Here is a 25,768-nt window from a genome sequence, read left to right as displayed (position 1 = left end):
AAGCTAACAATGCACACCTTTCCAAAGCATAAAAAGTTAATTACTTTCAAATCGACTTTTGTTTTATGTGTTAACTTGTGCTTTTGAGAGTGAGGTGTGGATTTTTAATACCTTAATATTCCAAAGCATAAAAAGCTAATTACTTTTAAATCGACTTTTGTTTTATGTGTTAACTTGTGCTTTTGAGAGTGAGGTGTGAAGTTTTAAAAATTAATTTACAAGAGAGTATATATATAACCATGCATATATATAAAGGATTTTCTTTTGGTGCAACTTTATAACATATATGCATGGTTTTATGTAAATATGCATTATTGAAGTTTCAAAAAGTTGTATGAATCTCTAAATGGAGAATTGTTTATTCGCTTTAGGAAGCATGAGTATTAAGTAATATTGCATGTTCGAATTATTTATTCACTATTAGCATGGCATATTGCCTCTTTCTTTCCAGAACTTTATTTATATCCATTACCATTTCTTTTGTTCCAAAAGAGACTTGCTAAAGAAAAACCCCACGGGGTTAGCCTGGCGATCAGGGAGGTTTGCTTAATTCTTTGAGTTTCCGGGTTTAAACCTTAGGACCACTTACTACAATAATATTGTGGTTACCTGGTCCTATGAGATTATAGAGTATTCAATGGATCTCGGGAATTAGTTGAGATGCTCACAAATTAGCCCGAACACCTTGGTTACCCAAAAAAAAAAAAAAAAAAAAGTTGGGTAAGTGTGAGTTTATAATTAATCAATAATGAAGTTGTGGGTAGGTCATGAATGTCATATCTTTGTGTGATTCCCCTGCTAAGTATCACCACATTACCAATAATTATCTCATTCTTAGTTAATATTTAAAGTTCACCATCCCTCCCTTATGTTATAAGGTTTCTGCAAGAACAAGAGTCACTACCTTCGAATGTAGAATCTTTTATGTAAATCTTTCAAGGAATACGCATGTGAATATTTAATTATAGATATGCAATTCCATTTGTGATAAGTTGTGTACTTCTAGTGAGTTATCCATATAAGTTTTGCCTATCCATAATATATATGATGATTAATTTTATATAAATATCATCACAAAGCAAAAGCTCTAGTTAACCTACATTATTATGGCTAAAATTGTGTATCTCTTTGTGTGTATGAAAGTATAAAAAGTAACATTGAAAATATCCATGGATTTTGTTTACAAAGTCAATATGCCATTTACTATAAGAAATCATATATATATATATATATAATTTTTTTATTTTAGGGTTAGAATCAGGAGTCCAATTTATCTTACACAAGTTCTGACACAATTTTTGAACCATTTGATTAAAACATTTGAATGGCTGAGACTAAATTTGAATTATGATTTTTAAAATGCATTAAGTGTGCAAGTTGTATTAAATTTTAATTATTCAAAGTTCTTAAATCTAAGGGACACAAATTTATGTCAAATTTTGTATAAAAAAAGAAGGGGTTGTCAAACCGTCCTTTATGTATATATGTAAGATGTCCACTTATCTAAAACTAATTTATTTTAATGCATGCATGATACTCAAGTGTTAAGATTATATCTAAGATTGTAATTGGTGGTTCATAAAAGAGAAAATGTGTGTTACCCACACTTGAATATTAATCCACTTGATAATAGGAGATATAGGTTTAGAATATAATAAGGTATGATAGCTACAAGTTTTTCTTTGAGAAGTAAAAAATTCAATATTGTAATAGCAGTTTTTGGTCAAGTTATAAAGTCTATATATATACTTTTAAATTTATCACTTTAATTATTGCAATGATATACTATTAATTTATGAAATTTGATCCTATTGGTTTAGTGGCACCAAAGAATTACTTGTAGAAGGCTTTACTCTTGTAAGTGTTTTTGAACGCCATTTGATTAAATCCCAATTTAAGCCTTTTGGGTTGCGACCCAAATCACCCACAAGAACTCATATGCAGCCCAAAATAACAATTTTTTTGCAGAGAAATAACCCAGGAGTTTCAAAAGTCATGAGTTGTATTGTTCGTGTTCTGAATTTGGCGTTGAATGTTTTAGAAGATTTGGAATAATGAACTTGTTTTTAGGGTACTATAATTTAATTTTTTTTACACTTATGGTGAACTGTTTATCTTTATCCATCTAACAATAATAAAAGATATTGAATTGACATTAAATATATAACCATTTTAAACCTTTATCTTTGGATAAAAAAAGACGAATGACTCATAAGAGTCAAAAATTTAAATCATAGCATTCCAACTCAGGATGACAGTATTTATTTTTTGCATTTTCTCATTATTGTAAAATATAGGGATCCAACAGTTTGTTAATGGAAGTTGTGAAATTAGCTATAGTTATGGAATGGAGGCTTTTTTAGTTTTCAAGTTTTATATCTTAAATGTTTAATTAAAATTAAATGGAAAGTGGTTAACTAGTGTGTAAAAAATTAAGTCAATAATTTAAGTTACAATATCCTGACCCACATATTTATTTATTTATTTGTAAGATCAATGAACAATATAGGGTATAAATATAATTTCCTAGCGAGTGGGTTTACAACAAAAACCTCACTATAGTTATAGTAATTACTAAAATCTTACTACCATAAAGTTTTTAGTGTTAAAATAAAAAATAAAGGGGTAATTAGGTAAATATTCATACACTCATCAGACACTAAATTCTAACGATACACTAACGGTAGGGGATTTATGTTATTTCTGAAATCTCAAGGCAAGTTTGTTATTCTATTAAACCTCAAAGGGTCAAGGGAAAAACCTTTTGAAATATGATATGTTCTTTAACCTTAGGGGCGTTTGGTTTCGAGAATGTTTTATTATTGAAAAGATAGGATTATTATTAAAATATATTACCTTAAGATTACTAAGGGGGAGTTTGGATCATATAATGTTTTTTTATTTTAGTAATAAGATTACCGGAAAAAAATATTACATTGTAGATTACCGGGTTTACATTATTATTGTGCTTGGTTCAATTAAGATGTATTAATAATTAATGTGCTTGGTTGACAGTAATAACGTATGTCCTTAAATACCCTTTTATTATAATGCCCTTGGGATGATTATTTGTATTACTAATAAATCTGTTTGGTTGGCTGTAACAGCAGATGTCTTGATTACATTTTACTAAAATACCCTTTAGATAATTACTGCGTATAAATAATTAACGTGTTTGGTTAATAAAAGAAATGATCAATTAACAAAATTCTTTTTCTAGTATTTTAGCCAAGTATTTTATTGTTAAGTCATTTATTGACAAATTTACATACACTATTGAAACTCCGAAAAAAACCTATTGTATTTTCTATGGGGTATACATTTAACACCTGACCCTGGTATTGCAACAAATATAGTTGCCATCTCCCAATTTAAAACTCTATCTAAAACTTTGTTTTTTTGTATTACCACAAAGGGTCGAGGGAATATGTTCTTTAACCTTAGGGGCGTTTGGTTTCGAGAATGTTTTATTACTGAAAAGATAAGATTACTATTGAGATAGATTACCTTAAGATTACTGAATGTTATATTATATATATTTGGTTAGATTGGAATGAATTGGTGGATATAAATAATTAATATGTTTGGTTGAAGGAAACCTTTTACTGAATTGCCCTTCTTTTTTAATAATTATTAAAATAATAATAATAATATTTTATTATTTAGATTATTTTTTAACCCCTTACATTTTGAGAGTTTAGCTAAAACACCCAAGCCAGAATAAAAGTTTAAAATTTTACAAAATACCCTCAACCACCCAAGACGGCTATCGATCGTCGACCACCCAAGACAATAGTCGCCAGAATGGTGCACAATCGATCGGATTTGGCTGGCCGTGCGCCGATCTAGCCATTTCTTTCTGACTAGATCCATGGATCTGGTCGTCATTTTTGGTAAGATCAAATGGCCAGATCGATGCACGGCCAGCCAGACCCGACCGGTCATGCATTGTTCTGACGATTGCCGATGACCAACAATCGGCTTGGGTGGCTAGGGTATTTTTGGTGGTATTCATGTAAATAGTTTTCAGAATAAGGGCATTATTGTCCAAAAAATTAATTACTTATGGGTAAAATAGTAACAAAATTAAGATTAATTTATGTAAATGAGAGACAATGTTGTCCAAAAAAATTAATTTATGAGGTTACATTAGTCATTTTGCACAATTGGGTTAATTGTTATTTGATAGACATAAGAAAGTATTTGTGCTTGAAATGTTAATTAATTAAGGGTAAAATGGGAATAAAGATTGGACCACCTCAGTAATATTAAAATACCATTGTTTCAAACAGTAGTCAAATTACCCTAAAAATTGTTAACAATAATTGTTATTATTATTTGAAGACTATCGAAATCTTTTATTACTTAATAACCAAATAAAATAATGTTTGGATTAAAAGATAGATTATTGAAGTAATCTTTCATTATCGTAAACCAAACGCCCCATAAAAGTAAGGGTAATTTTGTATTTTTCCTAAAAAAGTCGACTTTGCCAATAATAGTAATTACAAGTGTTAGCATTTAGGGGTAGCTTGTGATAACCTTCTACAAACATAGGGGTAAAATAAAAATACTTAGTAAATAATTTCATACAATTAAAGATTCCATTAATCAATAAAATAAGTGTTATCAGTTTTCAAAACCATATAGTAGTATCATTATACTGATTATTAATGAAGGATAGACTATAGTTTTCTATAATATTATTAGTATTAGATGGTAAGATTATCTCGTATATTTTAATTAATCACATGAAATATACTCTTTTGACAATAAATTTTAACCATTAAATGTTAAGTTAGTTTGATTAAACATATTGAAACCTAATCTTGCCTATATTATTATCAAATATTTCATATAATTTGAATAAAAAACGAGTACTCTTTAACTTCTTAAGCAAAGATGTTGGGTGGAAATCCCAACAATAATACAACTAAATGCAAATATCTTCTAGAGTGTTCTAAAATAGGACAAATAACTCAAATCCAACGGTCAAGATTAACTAGAAGTTTCAAGACCGTTTGCTTCATTATGATATTGATATCCCCTTTAAAAACCTAAAAACTCTTATTTCTAACCCACCCACCTGCTTCAACTCTGCTCTGTACTTCTCCTTATCCTTTAAACCCTAAAGCTATCAACTTCCCAATCCACCGCTGTTTCATTGTAAGTTCATTCACACCCTCTAATCCCTTTTCGTTTTTCTTTGTGTTATGCTTGTTTTCATGTTGAAAATGGAAGATGGGTGTTGTTGTCGATGTTGTTGTTATATGTGTTCAAAGTTTTCTTTTTCTGTTATGAAATATTGTTTCTTTAAGCTTTTCAAATGATTGTGAGGTGTTTATTGCAAATGGGTTGCTTTTTTTTTTTTTGGTTGGTTTTTTTGTGGATAATTGAGACAATTATGATATTGGTTTGTCTAGCCGAAGTGGGATTGATCAATTTGTGTGCTCTAAGAAAATTAGCTTTGTTTTGTTGGTTAATTTGTGTCGTGTTAGTGGAAATGAATATGCTTTGATTGTTTTAATGTAATTTGATGGATGAAATGGGATTGTGGACTTCTTGGGAAGCAAATATTGTAAGTTCTGTGGTGGTTTCACTTACAAAATGCGGTTCCCTTTTGTGGATAAAATTATGATATTGGTTTGTTTAGCTGAAGTGGGATTGCTCAATTTGAGTGCTTAGACAGAATTATCTTTGTTTTGTTGTTTAATCTGGGTTGTGTTAGTGGAAATTAATATATTTTGATTGCATTAATGTAATTCGATTGATGAAATGATATTTTGGACCTCTTGGGAAGCAAATATTGTATGTTCTGTGGTGGTGGTTTCAGTTGCAAAGTGGGGTTTCTAACTGTCTTTGGGGTTTTCGGATTATTGAACAAAAAAATGAGATTGTGGATGCAATTTTATTTGTGATATGTCTGTGGAATAGAATCTCGCTTTGGTGTTTGTTTTTGGAATTGTAGTGATTTTTTTTATCATGAGGATGGGTTATCTTTGGACTGGCTGAGCTAAGCTTACTATGAATGTTGCCAGCACTAAACATATAATGGCGTCAACTTTCGCTGCCATGTCTCCAATTGGCTCTATGGTTGCTCCTAATGGCCGCGTGACTGATAAGAAACTTGCATCTTCTTCCAATAAGTTGTCATCATTCGCATCCATTTCTTCGAGCTCTTTCGGTAGAAGACAGAGTGTTGCTCTACGTAGGGCACACTCTCCTAAGATTTATGCTGCAAAGGATTTACATTTCAACAAGGATGGAGTGGCCATTAAGAAACTACAAGTAAGTCTTTGCGTGAAGACTCCGATTATTCAGTGAGTATGTTGCATTGCAGCTTTTGTTGGTAGTTGAGGTCTTACTATCTTTTATTCTTTTATTGTAGACTGGTGTGAACAAGCTTGCAGATCTTGTTGGGGTTACCCTTGGTCCCAAAGGCAGGAATGTTGTTCTAGAGAGCAAGTATGGTGCTCCAAAAATTGTCAATGATGGTGTGACTGTGGCCAAAGAGGTTTGCCTTTTCTCTTATTTTTTATTATCTTTTTAGTCTATGAAGCTGAAAGCTGATAGTGGATTTATAGTTTACAACTGCTTCAAAATTGGATGACACTTTTCATTTGCTTTAAAACCTTTTTCATAGACTGGATTTTTAGCTTCAATTCTCTTAAGTTTTGACGAAATGTCAATCCTTTTGAATTATTTTAAATATTTCTATCTTCATTTTTCTACATTATTCGTGAACTAATCTTGTGTGAGATAATGAATGGGTTGTTCTTCCATTATTTTTCAGGTTGAGTTGGAGGACCCTGTTGAGAACATTGGTGCTAAGTTGGTGAGACAGGCGGCTGCCAAGACCAATGACTTGGCTGGAGATGGGACCACCACATCTGTTGTTCTTGCACAAGGTCTTATTGCTGAAGGTGTCAAGGTTTGTAGAGCATACCGGTTGTGAATGTTTTGCTGGACAGTTAAACAGCACTATAATCTCAGCCATTGTTGTGCCATCTGTCTAAATTGCTTTCAATTATGCAGGTGGTGGCAGCTGGAGCTAACCCTGTTTTAATCACAAGAGGCATTGAGAAGACAACCAAGGCTTTAGTTTCGGAGCTCAAGTCAATGTCAAAAGAGGTAATCAAAATGGAACTTAACAGTCTTTACAAGTTCTAAACTCTAATATTCCTTGTTCATCTAACAAAGTTTATGTATAGAGGCTCAAGGTTAATTGTGTGGGTTTTCAGGTTGAAGACAGTGAACTTGCAGATGTAGCAGCAGTTAGCGCTGGTAACAACTACGAAGTAGGTAATATGATAGCTGAAGCCATGAGTAAAGTGGGTCGGAAGGGTGTTGTGACTCTTGAAGAGGGTAAAAGTGCTGAGAACACCCTCTATGTTGTTGAGGGAATGCAATTTGATCGTGGTTATATCTCTCCTTATTTTGTCACTGATAGTGAGAAAATGGCAGTTGAATTTGAGAACTGCAAGGTATGCATTATGTTTACAACTTTATAGTTATCCTTTATTTTATTTTTTGGTTTGTTTTATTCTGAAATTGACATTTTCATTGTTTCTTAATTGCAGTTGCTTCTTGTTGATAAGAAAATAACAAATGCAAGGGATCTTATCAACATTTTGGAAGATGCAATTAGGAGTGGACACCCAATTGTGATAATTGCAGAAGACATTGAGCAAGAAGCTTTAGCAACACTTGTTGTGAACAAGCTGAGAGGGGCATTGAAGATTGCTGCTCTCAAGGCTCCTGGATTTGGTGAGCGCAAGAGCCAGTACCTCGATGATATTGCTATTCTGACCGGAGGTAAATGCGGATATTTATTCACTTTTTGTATTATTATTGGTTTTTTGGCTTATAGCTGACTCTCTTGTCTATTGTTTCTGATTTTTACTATGCTATTATCGAACTTTGTTGACTTAATATGAGCATTCAATCAAAAGCATTCTTCCTGCTTTATCTAGTTGTTGGTGCTGAGAGGCCTCTTCTATTGTTGTGCAGGAACTGTAATCAGGGATGAGGTCGGACTTGCCTTGGACAAAGTTGGCAAGGAAGTGCTGGGTAATGCTTCTAAAGTGGTGCTTACAAAGGACAGTACCACCATTGTGGGTGATGGGAGCACCCAAGATGCAGTAAACAAACGAGTTGCACAAATTAAAACTCTTATTGAGGTGAGACTCTCTCTCTCTCTCTCCCTCCACACCCGCCCCCCGGCGCATGGAGATGTGTGTCACACAGGCTTAGTTTGTTTATGTGGTTTATTTTCTTAGTATTTTATCTTTTTGTTGTAAACTTTTCATGCTAAATTGAAGTTTCATCATGCAGAATGCTGAGCAAGACTATGAAAGGGAGAAACTTAATGAAAGAATTGCAAAACTATCTGGTGGTGTTGCTGTTATTCAGGTAAATTTTCAATTACTATAAGAAAAAGTGTGATATATGATATCATCTTCAGTATATATCATGTATTGATGTCTTCTTGATCTCTCAAGGTTGGCGCACAAACTGAAACTGAGCTCAAAGAAAAGAAACTGAGAGTTGAAGATGCACTTAATGCAACAAAGGTAATATATCACATTTTTCTATGGTGATTGTTATGTTTACAAGTGANGCCCCCCGGCGCATGGAGATGTGTGTCACACAGGCTTAGTTTGTTTATGTGGTTTATTTTCTTAGTATTTTATCTTTTTGTTGTAAACTTTTCATGCTAAATTGAAGTTTCATCATGCAGAATGCTGAGCAAGACTATGAAAGGGAGAAACTTAATGAAAGAATTGCAAAACTATCTGGTGGTGTTGCTGTTATTCAGGTAAATTTTCAATTACTAAAAGAAGAAGTGTGATATATGATATCATCTTCTGTATATATCATGTATTGATGTCTTCTTGATCTCTCAAGGTTGGCGCACAAACTGAAACTGAGCTCAAAGAAAAGAAACTGAGAGTTGAAGATGCACTTAATGCAACAAAGGTAATATATCACATTTTTCTATGGTGATTGTTATGTTTACAAGTGATGAGTGTTAAATATAAAAGTTCTTATGATTTTCAGGCAGCTGTTGAGGAAGGTATTGTAGTTGGTGGTGGATGCACACTTTTGAGACTATCATCAAAAGTAGATGCCATTAAGGAGAGCCTGGGTAATGACGAAGAAAAGGTAATACGGTATTTCTGGTTTCATCTTTAAACACTTTCAGCATTACAAAGACTCAACTTTAAGGTTGAATATATATTGGACCTTTGACTGGTAGAATTTAAGTTGCATCCTGGCAGTTTTTAAAAGTTTTGAATGTGTTGAGGTTTTGTTGAAATGAATTGAATGGTGGTTATGATATGAATTGCAGGTTGGGGCCGAAATTGTGAAGAGAGCTCTGAGTTACCCTCTGAAATTAATTGCCAAAAATGCCGGTGTTAATGGGAGTGTAGTCAGTGAGAAGGTATAAAAACTCTTATTAACTTGTGAGGTCTACTATTGTTTTGACTTTCTTTCAATTTTTGTTTCTAATGAGAAATTTGTGTTTCAATTCACAGGTGCTCTCTAGTGACAACCACAAATATGGATACAATGCTGCAACTGGAAACTATGAAGATTTGATGGCTGCAGGAATTATTGATCCAACCAAGGTTAGTTGCTATACGGAATTCGGAGTGTTAAGAATTAGTAATTCTGTACACACCTTTCCTATAGTATTTCACCATGAGGTTCGACGCAATTACTAAAATATATTAACTTTCCTCGATTCAGGTGGTCAGGTGTTGCCTGGAGCATGCTTCCTCAGTTGCCAAAACTTTCTTGATGTCCGACTGTGTGGTGGTTGAGATCAAGGAGCCTGAATCCGCCGTTCCTGCTGGGAACCCAATGGACAATTCAGGTTTGTAGTGGGTGAAGTTGAAGTTTACCAAATTCATTTCTGCTTTATTCTTCCATGCGTATTGCCCTGGAACCCATGAGTTTGGTTACTAACTTTACTGTATTTTCACTTTATTGCGGCAGGATACGGTTACTAAGATAATTAAGCAAGATAAAAAGAAGAGAGCAAATAAGGTCCATACTTCATGGTAGCAACAAGTGCCAGTGAGCTCCTTATTGTTTTGTAAATTTTAACAATTTAGTATCACTAGAATTCATGGATTTTGACGAGGATAGCTTGCTAGGGAACCGGCTTGCAATTTAATGTACACTCGCAATGATTTTAAACTTTTTTGAGTGAAAAGACAATTTATCTTTCTTATCTCATTAGATCTCATTCTTGTTATTGAATTGAATATTGATGTCTAATTTACACTGCCTTGAAGCTTAATCTTCTTTTCAAGACAATTATCTTACTAACTTGCCCACTTTCTGTTTTGCTTTTCAATGTTTTGTTATATATGCAAGATGATCTAATTAAGGTACAAGGGTGGCTAACATTACCCCCTCCCCATTGCAGCCCTTGGATAAAGGGCGGGCAACCCTTCGACCTTAGTCTAAGGGTTATGACCAGAAGGGGCTCCAATTCTTTTGTACGGCTCATCCCTTGGATCAAGGTCATTGATTTGATATAAGGGTCGTGGCCACAAGGGTAACATTACCCTGCGATAAGGGTAATGTTATCTTAAGTTATGGATAAGGTTGTCGATCTTAGTCCAGGAGGGGTAACGGTGCGGCTGTTGGGTCAAGGTTGCCAATCTTGATCTAAAGGCACAAGGGGAAAAGTTATCCCTCCAAATAAAGGGGTAATGTTATCCTAACTTATCGATTTCCTTTTCTCTTAAATTCTTGTACCATGTGCTTACCCAAAAGAAATGGTAAATGGGAACTTTTCAGATTCATGAATGATCAAAAGTATGGTCTTGAAAATGAGTATTATGTTGAATTTTAATTCGAGTCATGATAGGTGAGAGGGCATGCTCTAGCAATGGATATTGTTCATTTGTATGTTCATGATTGTTGTCTAGCATCTATGAGTGGCAACCATTTTGGGACCATTGGGTTTCTTTTTGAGCAAGTTTTGAATGGAATGAGCAGCCTAACATTATCAATATGTTTGCTCTAATTTGTTATGAATGTTCATTGATGATATGGTGGTGGTGATTACACAAATAACAATAAAACGTAGGCCACTCTATATGATAAAAGTTTTATAGCACTTTATGTGAAGTTGCAGTTTCTTTGATAATGAATTGCAATATTGCATTAGTTGATGGGATATAACACAATAACTGAATTGATTTAATGAATTATAAGTTATTAAATTTTCAATGATCATAATTATCATTGTTTTAAAAATCGGACCGGAAGGCAAACTGTTTTGATGGTCAGGTCACGGTTTAACCGGTTAGAATGCTGATTAAACTGGTGATATTATCACACATCATGATGATGTTAGCACATTTTAAAAAAAAAAAAAATTTTTTTTTAGATTTCTATTTTTCAATAAGACAATAACAACTTAATTACTGTCCAACATGATTCAAAGTTCAAATTCAACAACAATCTTAACATAATTTAAGTATTTAATAATAATTCAAAGTTCAAATCCAAACATTATGTTGTATTTACATATCAAATGACAAAATACATAACAATTAATAACAAAACATTTGATGCAAGTGTTTTTTCTTTGATCCGTCTCTATGTTGATTGAGCTTCACACATTAGCATCAAAATTCATCATAACCAGCACCACCATCTACATAAATTTCAGTAAAAAATAGAAATCATAAGTTAAAACTTGTAATTTAATTTAAATAGATACTGAGTTGTTTAAATAATTGAAACCAACCTTCTGAACCATCGGTTGAATCATAAAAAGAAGGATGATTAGCAACTCCAGTAGGAATAGATCCTTCTCCATATAACATTTGTTCCAACTCCTCATAATTAAGTTCACTGACCTCCTTCTCCTCTTCATCGTCAACTATCCAACCTTCAGTTTTGTCGATACTTTCATAATCAATAGGATCCAAACTTATTCTCTTGTAACACTTCCTAAAATATCATCTTTTCCAGCTAAACAACTCCTGGTTTGTTTTTTTGTGGATAATTGAGACAATTATGATATTGGTTTGTCTAGCCAAGTGGGATTGATCAATTTGAGTGCTCTAAGAAAATTAGCTTTGTTTTGTTGGTTAATTTGTGTCGTGTTAGTGGAATGAATAGGCTTTGATTTTTTAATGTAATTTGATGGATGAAATGGGATTGTGTGACTTCTTGGGAAGCAAATTTGTAAGTTCTGTGGTGGTTTCACTTACAAAATGCGGTTCCCTTTTGTGGATAAAATTATGATATTGGTTTGTTTAGCTGAAGTGGGATTGCTCATTTGGTCTTAGACAGAATTATCTTTGTTTTGTTGTTTAATCTGGGTTGTGTTAGTGGAATTTAATATATTTGATTGCATAAATGTAATTCGATTGATGAAATGATATTTGGACCTCTTGGGAGGCATAATTGTATTTCTGGTGGTGGTTTCAGTTGCAAAGTGGGGTTCTAACTGTCTTTGGGGTTTTTCGGATTATTGAACAAAAAAATGAGATTGTGGTGCTTTATTTGTGATATGTCTGTGGAATAGAATCTCGCTTGGTGTTTGTTTTTGGAATTGTAGTGATTTTTTTTATCATGAGGATGGGTTATCTTTGGACGGGCTGAGCTAAGCTTACTATGAATGTTGCCAGCATTAAACATATAATGGCTTCAACTTTCGCTGCCATGTCTCCATTTGGCTCTATGGTTGCTCCTAATGCCGCGTGACTGATAAGAAACTTGCATCTTCTTCCAATAAGTGTCATCATTCGCATCCATTTCTTCGAGCTCTTTCGTAGAAGACAGAGTGTTGCTCTACGTAGGGCACACTCTCCTAAGATTTATGCTGCCAAGATTACATTTCAACAAGGATGGAGTGGCCATTAAGAAACTACAAGTAATTCTTGCGTGAAGACTCCGATTATTCAGTGAGTATGTTGCATTGCAGCTTTCGTTGGTAGTTGAGGTCTACTATCTTTTATTCTTTATTGTAGACTGTGTGAACAAACTTCAGATTCTGTTGGGGTTACCCTTGGTCCCAAAGCAGGAATGTTGTTCTAGAAGCATATGTTGCTCCAAAAATTGTCAATGATGGTGTGACTGTGGCCAAAGAGGTTTGCCTTTTCTCTTATTTTTTTATTATCTTTTAGTCTATGACCTGAACTGAAGTGGATTTAAGTTTACAACTGCTTCAAAATTGGATGACACTTTTCATTTGCTTTAATACCTTTTTCATAGCCTGGATTTTTAGCTTCAATTCTCTTAATTTTTGACGAAATGTCAATCCTTTTGAATTATTTTAAATATTTCTATCTTCATTTTTCTACATTATCGTGAACTAATCATGTTGGATAATGAATGGTGTTCTTTCCATTATTTCTCAGGTTGAGTTGGAGGACCCTGTTGAGAACATTGGTGCTAAGTTGGTGAGACAAGCGGCTGCCAAGACCAATGACTTGGCTGGAGGGGACCACCACATCTGTTGTTCTTGCACAAGGTCTTATTGCTGAAGGTGTCAAGGTTTGTAGAGCATACCGGTTGTGAATGTTTTGCTGGACAGTTAAACGCACTATAATCTCAGCCATTGTTGTGCCATCTGTCTAAATTGCTTTCAATTTGCAGGTGTGGCAGGCTGGAGCTACCCTGTTTTAATCACAAGAGGCATTGAGAAGACAACCAAGGCTTTAGTTTCGGAGCTCAAGTCCAATGTCAAAGAGGTAATCAAAATGGAACTTAACATCTTACAAGTTCTAAACTCTAATATTCCTTGTTCATTACAAAGTTTATGTATAGAGGCTCAAGGTTAATTGTGTGGGTTTTCAGTTGAGAACAGTGAACTTGCAGATGTAGCAGCAGTTAGCGCTGGTAACAACTACGAAGTAGGTAATATGATAGCTGAAGCCATGAGTAAAGTGGGTCGAAGGGTGTTGTGACTCTTAAAGGGTAAAAGTGCTGAAACACCCCTCTATTTTGTTGAGGAATGCAATTTGATCGTGGTTATATCTCCTTATTTTGTCACTGATAGTGAGAAAATGGCAGTTGAATTTGAGAACTGCAAGGTATGCATTAGTTACAACTTTATAGTTATCCTTTATTTTTTTTTTTGGTTTGTTTTATTCTAAATTGACATTTTCATTGTTTCTTAATTGCAGTTGCTTCTTGTTGATAAGAAATAACAATCGAGGGATCTTATCAACATTTGGAAGATGCAATTAGGAGTGGACACCCTATTGTGATAATTGCAGAAGACATTGACAAGAAGCTTTAGCAACACTTGTTGTGAACAGCTGAGAGGGCATTGAAGATTGCTGCTCTCAAGGCCCTGGATTTGTGAGCGCAAGACCAGTACCTCGATGATATGCTACTCTGACCGGAGGTAAATGCGATATTTATTCACTTTTTGTATATTTTGGTTTTTTGGCTTAAGCTGACTCTCTTGTCTATTGTTTCTGATTTTTACTATGCTATTATCGAACTTTGTTGACTTTAAATGAGCATTCAATCAAAAGCATTCTTCCTGCTTTATCTACGTTGTTGGTGCTGAGAGGCCTCTTCTATTGTTGTGCAGGAACTGTAATCAGGGATGAGGTCGACTTGCCTTGGACAAAGTTGGAAGAAGTGCTGGTATGCTTCTAAAGTGGGTGCTTACAAAGGACGTACCACCATGTGGGTGATGGGACACCCAAGATGCAGTAAACAAACAGTTGCACAAATTAAACTCTTATTGAGGTGGACTCTCCTCTCTCTCATCTCCCTCCACACCCGCCCCCGGCGCATGGATGATGTGTGTCCACAGGCTTAGTTTGTTTATGTGGTTTATTTTCTTAGTATTTTATCTTTTTGTTGTAAACTTTTCATGCTAAATTGAAGTTTCATCATGCAGAATGCTGAGCAAGACTATGAAAGGGAGAAACTTAATGAAAGAATTGCAAAACTATCTGGTGGTGTTGGCTGTTATTCAGGTATTTTCAATTACTAAAAAAAGAAGTGTGATATATTGATATCATCTTCTGTATATATCATGTATTGATGTCTTCTTGATCTCCAAGGTTGGCGCACAACTGAAACCGAGCTCAAAGAAAAGAAACTGAGAGTTGAAAGATGCACTTAATGCACAAAGGTAATATATCACATTTTTCTATGGTGATTTTTATGTTTACAAGTGATGAGTGTTAAATATAAAAGTTCTTATGATTTCAGGCAGCTGTTGAGGAAGGCATTGTAGTTGGTGTGGATGCACGCTTTTGAGACTATCATCAAAAGTAGATGCCTTAAGGAGAGCCTGGTAATGACGAGAAAAGGTAATACGGTATTTCGGGTTCATCTTAAAACACTTTCAGCATTACAAGACTCAACTTTAAGGTTGAATATAATTGGACCTTTGACTGGTAGAATTTTAGTTGCATCCTGGCAGTTTTTTAAAAGTTTTGAATGTGTTGAGGTTTTGTTGAAATGAATTGAATGGTGGTTATGATATGAATTGCAGGTTGGGGCCGAAATTGTGAAGAGAGCTCTGAGTTACCCCTGAAATTAATTGCCAAAAATGCCGGTGTTAATGGGAGCGAGTCATGAGAAGGTATAAAAACTCTTATTAACTTGTGAGGTCACTATTGTTTTGACTTTCTTTCAATTTTTGTTTCTAATGAGAATTTGTGTTTTCACTTTGTATCAACACCCATAAAGTCATAGTGCAATGAGAGTCTATTATAATATATGATCAATACATATGTGTGATTAATTTGTTATATATATATCATTATTGTTTACATATATATTTTGTATTAACACCAATAAATTCATAGTGGTATGAGGGTTTATTGTAATATATAATCAATATAAATATGTGATTAATTTAAGTTTAATTAAGCTATTATGTCATTAAATTTGTCATATTATATATCACTTGATTATACAATATGTTATGTTCATAAATTTATCATATTATATTTAATTAAGCTATTATATTATTAAATTTGTCATGTTATATATCACTCAGGGATACAATATATTATGTTCATCAATTTACCATACTATATTTAACTAAGCTATTATATTATTAAATTTGTTATGCTATATATAGCTTAATTATACAATATGTTATGTTCATCAATTTACTATACTATATTTATTATTTATTAATTGAAATGTTATCTTATAATATTTAATTATTGATTACATTTGGAAAAATATGAAACTATTATGTTATTGGATTTACTATATTATATATTACTTGATTATACAATTTATTATGTTATTAAATTTGTTATGCTATGTATCATAATAATTTATTACTTTTTAATTAAAATGTTATATACTTATATATTTAATTATTGATCACATTTGGAAAAAAAAAAAAAATCCAAACATATTATATATATAAGAAAAACAAAAGTATCATAATATTTTATTATTGATTACCATTAAAAAAAATTCACCTAAACTAAACCAAACATAATATAAAAAAGAAAGAAAATGAAAACAAAAGTATATAAAAATTATAATAATGCATACCATGTTTTTCGAACATAAACGAACGAACAATCGAACAGATTGTTTGCGAACGGATGAATCAGTCGAACGTATAATGTTTGCGAACATAATCGAATAAACAACCCATGTTCGAACTCGATTGGACATATTATCGAACGAATATCAAATTGTTCGTGAACAGTTTGTTTGCAAAACAGTGTCTAATAGTTATCGAACGAACATCGAGTTGTTCGCAAACTGTTCGATTCGTTTGCAGCCTTAGTATACTGACTTCTAAAACTTTGAGGACAATTTTTGAAGTTTGTTACCTTTTTAAAACCCCTTATCACCAGAAAATAAAAATACTTATAAATAATTAGATTCCATTAATCAATAAAATAAGTGTTATCAGTTTTCAAAACGATATAGTAGTATCATTATACCGATTATTAATGAAGGATAGACTATAGTTTTCTATAATAATATATTTTAATTAATCACATGAAATATACTCTTTTGACAATAAATTTTAACCATTAAATATTAAGTTGGTTTGATTAAACATATTGAAACCTAATCTTGCCTATATTATTATCAAATATTTCAATAATAATAAATTAAAATTTCATATAATTTTAATAAAAAATCTAATTAAGTGAAAAACGAGTACTCTTTTAACTTCTTAGGCAAAGATGTTGGGTGGAAATCCCAACAAGAACACAACAAAATGCAAATATCTTCTAGAGTGTTCTAAAATAGGACAAATAACTCAAATCCAACGGTCAAGATTAACTAGAAGTTTCAAGACCGTTTGCTTCATTATGATATTGATATCCCCTTTAAAAACCTAAAAACTCTTTTAACTTTCTAAACCCACCCACCTGCTTCAACTCTACTCCGTACTTCTCCTTATCTTTTAAACCCTAAAGCTCTCAACTTCCCAATCCACCGCTGTGTCATTGTAAGTTCATTCACACCCTCTAATCCCTTTTCGTTTTTCTTTGTGTTATGCTTGTTTTCATGTTGAAAATGGAAGATGGGTGTTGTTGTCGATGTTGTTGTTATATGTGTTCAAAGTTTTCTTTTTCTCTTATGAAATATTGTTTCTTTAAGCTTTTCAAATGATTGTGAGGTGTTTCTTGCAAATGGGTTGCTTCTTTTTTTTTTTGGTTGGTTTTTNACACCCCTCCAGTCGGGTACTCTCTAAGTTTTATACTTCAAATTACACAACCTTTTAAACATGAATTCTCTAAATTCTCGTCATAGGATACTTAGAGGATCCTCCTGAAAAGATAGATAAAATTGACTGCTAATTGTATACACCAATATGAAACATTCATATACATACACTACCATAATATAAACCTTAATTAAAGATTAATGAAAGCATCAGTAGACATAATATAGTTAGTCAAAGTCTAAAGCAGTAGTTAATTGTGTTTTATAAGGTAAAATTAACCTATAGTTATTTTCTGAACCACTGTTAGCTCTACCCTTGTGCTTTCTTTTTTTTGGCCAGGTTACGCCACCTAAAGTTGACTTTCATACATGTTTTAAACAGATAAAACCAAAAAAATAGTGTACAATTGTAAATCAGAAATGGGTGAAGGTGGCTGATGGGTGAAATCATCATAGTGATAGAATCTACTTTAATTAATTATATATTTATATTAATGTATGTTTAAGTAACATTGTGCTGAATTAATGTATGTTTGAATGCTGCCTATAATGTTTCTCACATTCATAATAATAAATCAAATCATTCTAACAAAGTTTTGAAGTTTCCCATCATCATCTCCATCATCTTAATCCCTAATATCTGAGACTACATAATCAAACTAGGGAATTAAGAAACTTCCATTTTCTTATTTGTGCCCACAAATTTGATATATCCTTTTTTTTTTTTTTTTAACAGAACTGATTTGATCATTTACAATTTTCTATCAATTCTACGAACTAAAATAATATATTCATGGACCAATTAAATTCAATATACACATAGACTATAATTAATTTGATTTTAGTTGAAATAAAAATAATACAACTAGCGGTGGATTTTGATTAATATATTCGAGAGACCTTCCTTCCAATTTCGAAGATCACCATCATCAATTTGATAATGGTTTCTTTAAGAAAATCGGTGCAAGATTACAACTATAACACATCAAACTTCAACCGTCTTAATCCCTAAGAATCCTTCCATCATCATCTCCTCCATTTCTCTTCAATATAAAACACATCAAACTTTCCCATGCATGCATGAATGAACCCCCACATCGATATGTAATTTAACAAAATTTTTTTTCAAATGTTTGATAGCAATGGAGATGGGAAAATAACAAAAATGATATGACACAATTAACCTATCAATCCAACACATAAATCAATCCAACACAAACAAGATTCAAAGAAATCAAAAACCAAGAATTACACACTCAATCTGCCGAAACAGAGCAATGCTTTAACCCAAGCCTAATCACTCAATAACTCTCTATAACCTACAAGAAATCAGAGACCTATCCTAGCCTCAAGAATGAAATGCAACCCTCTCACAAATCTGCCCAGATTACAACGAGAAAGACCCCAGCAAAAAGCCCCAAATCAATTGCTCATTCAACACAAAAGAACCCTAACAATTTCAGACTAAAAAACCCGATAGCTGTACACCTTCTAGCTATGGTTTGCCTTTAGATTGAAAAAGTTAAAGGGTGTTAACTTAAATGTAAGGGAGCGAGGAATGGCGTACCTAGATCGAGGAATGGAGCTATCGTCAACAAATGAAGCTATCGCCGTCGATTTCCAGCGAGGAACGGAGCTGCCATCGTCAACTTTCGGCGAAGGAGGAAGACGTCGTCGATTTCAGAGAGTTCAAACGCGATTTGGGTGGGATTTCAGAGAGAACAGAAGATAGAGCCGAAACCGTTACAATTTTCGCAAAGAACAGAGAGTTTGCTGAGAAATTTTTGTGAGGAAAACGGAGAAAGAGAAGAACTGAAGATTGAAGATTGAAGAAGACGAGAAAGGGGCGTGAGAATGACTGCATCGCGTTTAGGATTTAGGTTGTTAATATGGACCGATTTTGCGGTTTAGTAATATTATCCGGTTTTTAACTGGTTTAAAACGGTTTAATGCTTATAATGGTTTTGAGAGTGAACCGAACCGGACACGTGACCGGTTCACGATCCAACCGGTTGGACCGGCCGGTTCGGTCCGGTTTTTAAAACAGTGATAATTATCTTTTCAACTTCTTTCTCTTGTTCTTGACGTTTATTTTTTCCAACTTTGCTTAATTTATGTAATTTTCAACTACTCTTGCTCATGATGTGAAGTTTTTTCCATTTGTTGCTTTGCCAATACAACCTTAGATGACTTATGTGGATATATATATACATGAAAGTTTTCAAACGTAGACGATTTTGAAAATTTATATGAACATTCTTTTTTAGCAATATTTTACATTTAACATTTCTTTCACGATATGATGTGGAAAGAAAAAAGATGATTGGATAAAAGTTTATTTTTAATTTCAAAATCAGTTAATCATATTTTGCAGAGGAGAAGTTGCTATTCAAAAGATGATTGTATAAAAATATTGTATCTGTGATATAATGTATTCTTAATATAGATATTCTAAAGTTTTTAAAGTGCAGAGGAGAAGTTGCCATTTTGAATCTAGTAATTGTTTTGAGTTTTGACATTATAATTTATGACTTGATTTATATTATATACATGAAAATTTTGAGGTGGTTAACGTCTTAAAACTTTTAACGTATGAATCAAAGTCAACATTTAGTCGTGTGAGTTTTAATTTTAGAGTTTGTGAAGTTAGAACATCTTTAAATGACTATCTTAAACTTTTTATTATAAAGAGTTTATCCATAAAAACAAAAGTCGAACAAACTCTTTATTCTTTAAATATAAATTAAAGAATGAGTTTAACTTTTCATATCTAAAGTCAAACTTCACTCTATATCTTAATTTTAAAATAATAAATTACAAGTTTTTATACATTTTATTTATTATTTATCTCTCCTATCAAATTTCTTTCTCTTAAAATTTAAAATTTAAAGAATCTATTGGATTTAAATAAAAAATTTATTCTTTATATTTAAAAATTAATAAAAATACTTTTTATTTATATAAAAGAGTACAATTGGAGATGGTTTAGTGTGACTTGTGAGACACTAACATTAGAGCATCTTCAAATGACTCTTTATATGACTCAAACTCTTTATTATAAAGAGTTTATCTATTAAAACAATAGTCCAATAGATTATTTATTTTTTATATATAAATTAAAGAATGAGTTTGATTTTTCACATCTAAAGAGTTAAATTCACTCTCTATCTTAATTTTAAATAATAAATTACAAGTTTATATGCATTTTATTTATTATTTTTCTGTCTTATTAAGTTTCTTACTTGAAAAAATATATTTTCTCTCTTAAAATTTAAAGAGTCTACTGGATTTGAATAAAAAATTTGTTTTTTATATATAAAAATTAACGAAGATACTCTTTATTTATAAAAAAGATGCTCTTTAAAATAAAGAGTACTATTAAAGATGCTCTTAGTTGATTTGCACACTAAAGTTTCAAGGCTTTACATTGAGAAATGAATATGTGTTTAGAATTGTTATGATATAATTATATTAAGAATTTAAGACCTTGCTTAATCACCATCTGATGCTCTTTTATATATATTTCTCAAGTTAGGATATTCCTGGACCATGCTTGTACATCTTTGGATTTATTTCATGAAATTGAAATGTTTTTTAATTTAGATCTAATTAATGATATATATTTATTTATGATTTTGATAATGATAATGATAATATATAGTCATTCTCTTATGTAGACGTTTTGAAATTTTTTATGTTCAGACCAAAGGTAAGTGTTTAGGCACTCACTTCAAAAACCGTATAATGTGAAGTCCACACATAAAAAATTTTAAGACGTTTGTATGGGAGAGTTATTATATATATAAATTAAAACTCCGTAATATTAAGTGTCTTCAAAATTTGAATAAATCTCAATTATCAACAAGATTTATCATCTCAAATTTAAGGTCGAGATGATAAAAATTATCAAGATGTTTTGATAAGAGAATTAAGGGTAACAATGGAGGTGGCTCCTGACATTACAATTAACTACATAAATGCAATTAAATTAGAGTGTAAAATTAGGGGTAATTTGTAACAATTTTGTCATGTTTTAAATAAGTGTCATTATTACACAAATAATTTAAAGCTTTTTTCTGTTAGGAGTTTCAGGACTTCCCATTCAAATACATATATCACTCGTGAAACTTATAAACAATATGACTTTCCTTTTTTCCATTTTTCATATTAATTTTTAATATTTGAACTTTTATTGTATCATTGCATTTATGAGTTTTATTTCAAATTATTTTCTTTATAAATAATCAAAAATTGAATTAAAACTTATATACATAAATGTATTATTACTCGTTTATGCTTTCAAGAGTTGATTGAATCATAATTTAATAATAAATATTAGTCACAATAGCATAATTTAATCTATAAATTCTTTTTATTTTATTTCTTAATTAAAACTATTGAATTACATATAAATATAATTTTAAAACTTAATTTGGTCAAGTGTGATGATATGGTGGTGGTGATACACAAAACAATAAAACGTAGGCCACTCTATATGATAAATGTTTTAGTCACTTTATGTGAAGTTGCAGTTTCTTTGATAATGAATTGCAATATTGCTTAGTTGATGGATATAACACAATAACTGATTGATTTAATGATTATAAGTTATTAATTTTCAATGATCATAATTATCATGTTTTAAAATCGGACCGGAAGCAACTTTTGATGGTCAGTCCACGTTTAACCGGTTAGAATGCTGATTAAACTGTGATATTATCACACATCTGATGATGTTAGCACATTTTAAAAAAAAAAAAATTTTTTTTTAGATTTCTATTTTTCAATAAGACAATAACAACTAATTACTGTCCAACATGATTCAAAGTTCAATTCAACCAATCTTAACATAATTTAAGTATTAATAATATCAAAGTTCAAATCCAAACATTATGTTGATTTACTTCAAATGACAAAATACATAACAATTAATAACAAAACATTTGATGCAAGTGTTTTTTTTCTTTGATCCTTCTCTATGTTGATTGAGCTTCCACCTTACCTCAAAATTCATCATAACCACACCACCATCTACATAAATTCAGTAAAAAATAGAAACATAAGTTAAAACTTGTAATTTAATTTAAATAGATACTGATTTTTAATAATTGAAACCAACCCTTCGAACCATCGGTTGAATCATAAAAGAAGGATGATCAGCAACTCCAGTAGAATAGATCCTTCCCATATAACATTTGTTCCAACTCCTCATAATTAAGTTCACTGACCCTCCTTCTCCTCTTTCATCGTCAACTATCCAACCTTCAGTTTTTTCGATACTTTCATAATCAATAGGATCCAACTTATTCTCTGTAACACTTCCTAAAATATCATCTTTTCCAGCTAAACAACTCCCTAGGACAATACACCTCAACTGGTTTCACAACAAACTCCCTAGGACATAACAACTATCAATTAAGTATATGTTTCAATTTCATTAATTAGGTTCATGCTTGTGTAAGGATTTTCCCCAGATTTGAGTAATACTAAAAACAAAAATGACAAGTTTGAATGCTGCCTATATTGTTTCTCACATTCATAATTAAATCAAATCATTCTAACAAAGTTTTGAAGTTTCCCATCATCATCTCATCATCTTATCCCTAATATTGAGACTACATAATCAACTAGGGAATTAAGAAACTTCCATTTCTTATTTGTGCCCACAAATTTGATATATCCTTTTTTTTTTTTTTTTTTTAACAGAACTGATTTGATCATTTACAATTTTCTATCAATTCTACGAACTAAAATAATATATTCATGACCAATAAATTCAATATACACTAGACTATAATTAATTTGATTTTAGTTGAAATAAAAATAATACAACTAGGCGTGATTTTGATTAATATATTAGAGACCTCCTTCCAATTTCGAAGATCACCATCATCAATTTGATAATGTTTCTTTAAGAAATCGGTGCAAATTACAACTATAACACATCAAACTTCAACCGTCTTAATCCCTAAGAATCCTTCCATCATCATCTCCTCCATTTCTCTTCATATAAAACACATCAAACTTTCCCATATGCATGAAGGAACCCCCCACTCGAATAGTAATTTAACAAAATTTTTTTTCAAATGTTTGTAGCAATGGAGAGTGAAAATACAAAAATGATATGACACAATTAACCTATCATCCAACACATAATCAATCCACACCAAACAAGATTCAAGAAATCAAAAACAAAGAATTACACCTCAATCTGCCGAAACAGAGCAATGCTTTAACCCAAGCCTAATCACTCAATAACTCTCTATAACCTACAAGAAATCAGAGACCTATCCTAGCCTCAGATGAAATGCAACCCTCTCACAAATCTGCCCAATTACAACGAGAAAGACCCCAGCAAAAAGCCCCAAATCAATTGCTCATTCAACACAAAAGAACCCTAACAATTCAGACTAAAAACCCGATAGCTGTACACCTTCTAGCTATGGTTGCCTTTAGATTGAAAAAGTTAAAGGTTGTTAACTTAAATGTAGGGGCGGGAATGCGTACCTAGATCGAGGAATGGAGTCATCGTCAACAAATGAAGCTATCGCCGTCGTTTCCAGCGAGGAACGGAGCTGCCATCGTCAACTTCGGCGAAGGAGGAAGACGTCGTCTTTTCAGAGAGTTCAAACGCGATTTGGGTGGGATTTCAGAGAGAACAGAAGATAGAGCCGAAACCGTTACAATTTTCGCAAAGAACAGAGAGTTTGCTGAGAAATTTTTTGTGAGGAAAACGGAGAAAGAAAGAACTGAAGATTGAAGATTGAAGAAGACGAGAAAGGGGCGTGAGAATGACTGCATCGCGTTTAGGATTTAGGTTGTTAATATGGACCGATTTTGCGGTTTAGTAATATTATCCGTTTTTTAACTGGTTTAAAACGTATCATCAAAAGTAGATGCCATTAAGGAGAGCCTGGGTAATGACGAAGAAAAGGTAATACGGTATTTCTGGTTTCATCTTTAAACACTTTCAGCATTACAAAGACTCAACTTTAAGGTTGAATATATATTGGACCTTTGACTGGTAGAATTTAAGTTGCATCCTGGCAGTTTTTAAAAGTTTTGAATGTGTTGAGGTTTTGTTGAAATGAATTGAATGGTGGTTATGATATGAATTGCAGGTTGGGGCCGAAATTGTGAAGAGAGCTCTGAGTTACCCTCTGAAATTAATTGCCAAAAATGCCGGTGTTAATGGGAGCGTAGTCAGTGAGAAGGTATAAAAACTCTTATTAACTTGTGAGGTCTACTATTGTTTTGACTTTCTTTCAATTTTTGTTTCTAATGAGAAATTTGTGTTTCAATTCACAGGTGCTCTCTAGTGACAACCACAAATATGGATACAATGCTGCAACTGGAAACTATGAAGATTTGATGGCTGCAGGAATTATTGATCCAACCAAGGTTAGTTGCTATACGGAATTCGGAGTGTTAAGAATTAGTAATTCTGTACACACCTTTCCTATAGTATTTCACCATGAGGTTCGACGCAATTACTAAAATATATTAACTTTCCTCGATTCAGGTGGTCAGGTGTTGCCTGGAGCATGCTTCCTCAGTTGCCAAAACTTTCTTGATGTCCGACTGTGTGGTGGTTGAGATCAAGGAGCCTGAATCCGCCGTTCCTGCTGGGAACCCAATGGACAATTCAGGTTTGTAGTGGGTGAAGTTGAAGTTTACCAAATTCATTTCTGCTTTATTCTTCCATGCGTATTGCCCTGGAACCCATGAGTTTGGTTACTAACTTTACTGTATTTTCACTTTATTGCGGCAGGATACGGTTACTAAGATAATTAAGCAAGATAAAAAGAAGAGAGCAAATAAGGTCCATACTTCATGGTAGCAACAAGTGCCAGTGAGCTCCTTATTGTTTTGTAAATTTTAACAATTTAGTATCACTAGAATTCATGGATTTTGACGAGGATAGCTTGCTAGGGAACCGGCTTGCAATTTAATGTACACTCGCAATGATTTTAAACTTTTTTGAGTGAAAAGACAATTTATCTTTCTTATCTCATTAGATCTCATTCTTGTTATTGAATTGAATATTGATGTCTAATTTACACTGCCTTGAAGCTTAATCTTCTTTTCAAGACAATTATCTTACTAACTT

General features: G+C 32.3%; 1 protein-coding gene and 1 pseudogene across 1 annotated transcript; both read left to right on the top strand.

The window, feature by feature from the left end:
• The first annotated feature begins 5,047 nt into the window (after positions 1-5,047).
• Positions 5,048-9,888, top strand: LOC116111053 (chaperonin 60 subunit beta 3, chloroplastic). Its single transcript, XM_031397261.1, has 14 exons — positions 5,048-5,166; positions 6,039-6,288; positions 6,389-6,514; positions 6,794-6,931; positions 7,036-7,131; positions 7,242-7,484; positions 7,581-7,815; positions 8,011-8,180; positions 8,335-8,412; positions 8,502-8,573; positions 9,061-9,165; positions 9,353-9,445; positions 9,540-9,632; positions 9,754-9,888. Exons 2-14 carry the CDS (start codon positions 6,052-6,054, stop codon positions 9,886-9,888), a joined length of 1,821 nt encoding a protein of 606 aa, XP_031253121.1. The 5' UTR covers positions 5,048-5,166; positions 6,039-6,051.
• Positions 9,889-12,675: 2,787 nt separating this feature from the next.
• On the top strand, positions 12,676-25,701 carry LOC116111052 (annotated as a pseudogene).
• The last annotated feature ends 67 nt before the right edge of the window (positions 25,702-25,768 follow it).

This window comes from Pistacia vera, unplaced genomic scaffold (assembly GCF_008641045.1).
Source record: "Pistacia vera cultivar Batoury unplaced genomic scaffold, PisVer_v2 Contig624, whole genome shotgun sequence".
Taxonomy (NCBI): Eukaryota; Viridiplantae; Streptophyta; class Magnoliopsida; order Sapindales; family Anacardiaceae; genus Pistacia; species Pistacia vera.
The sequence above is the reverse complement of the archived record's forward strand: the minus strand, read 5'-3'. Positions and strand labels throughout refer to the sequence as shown.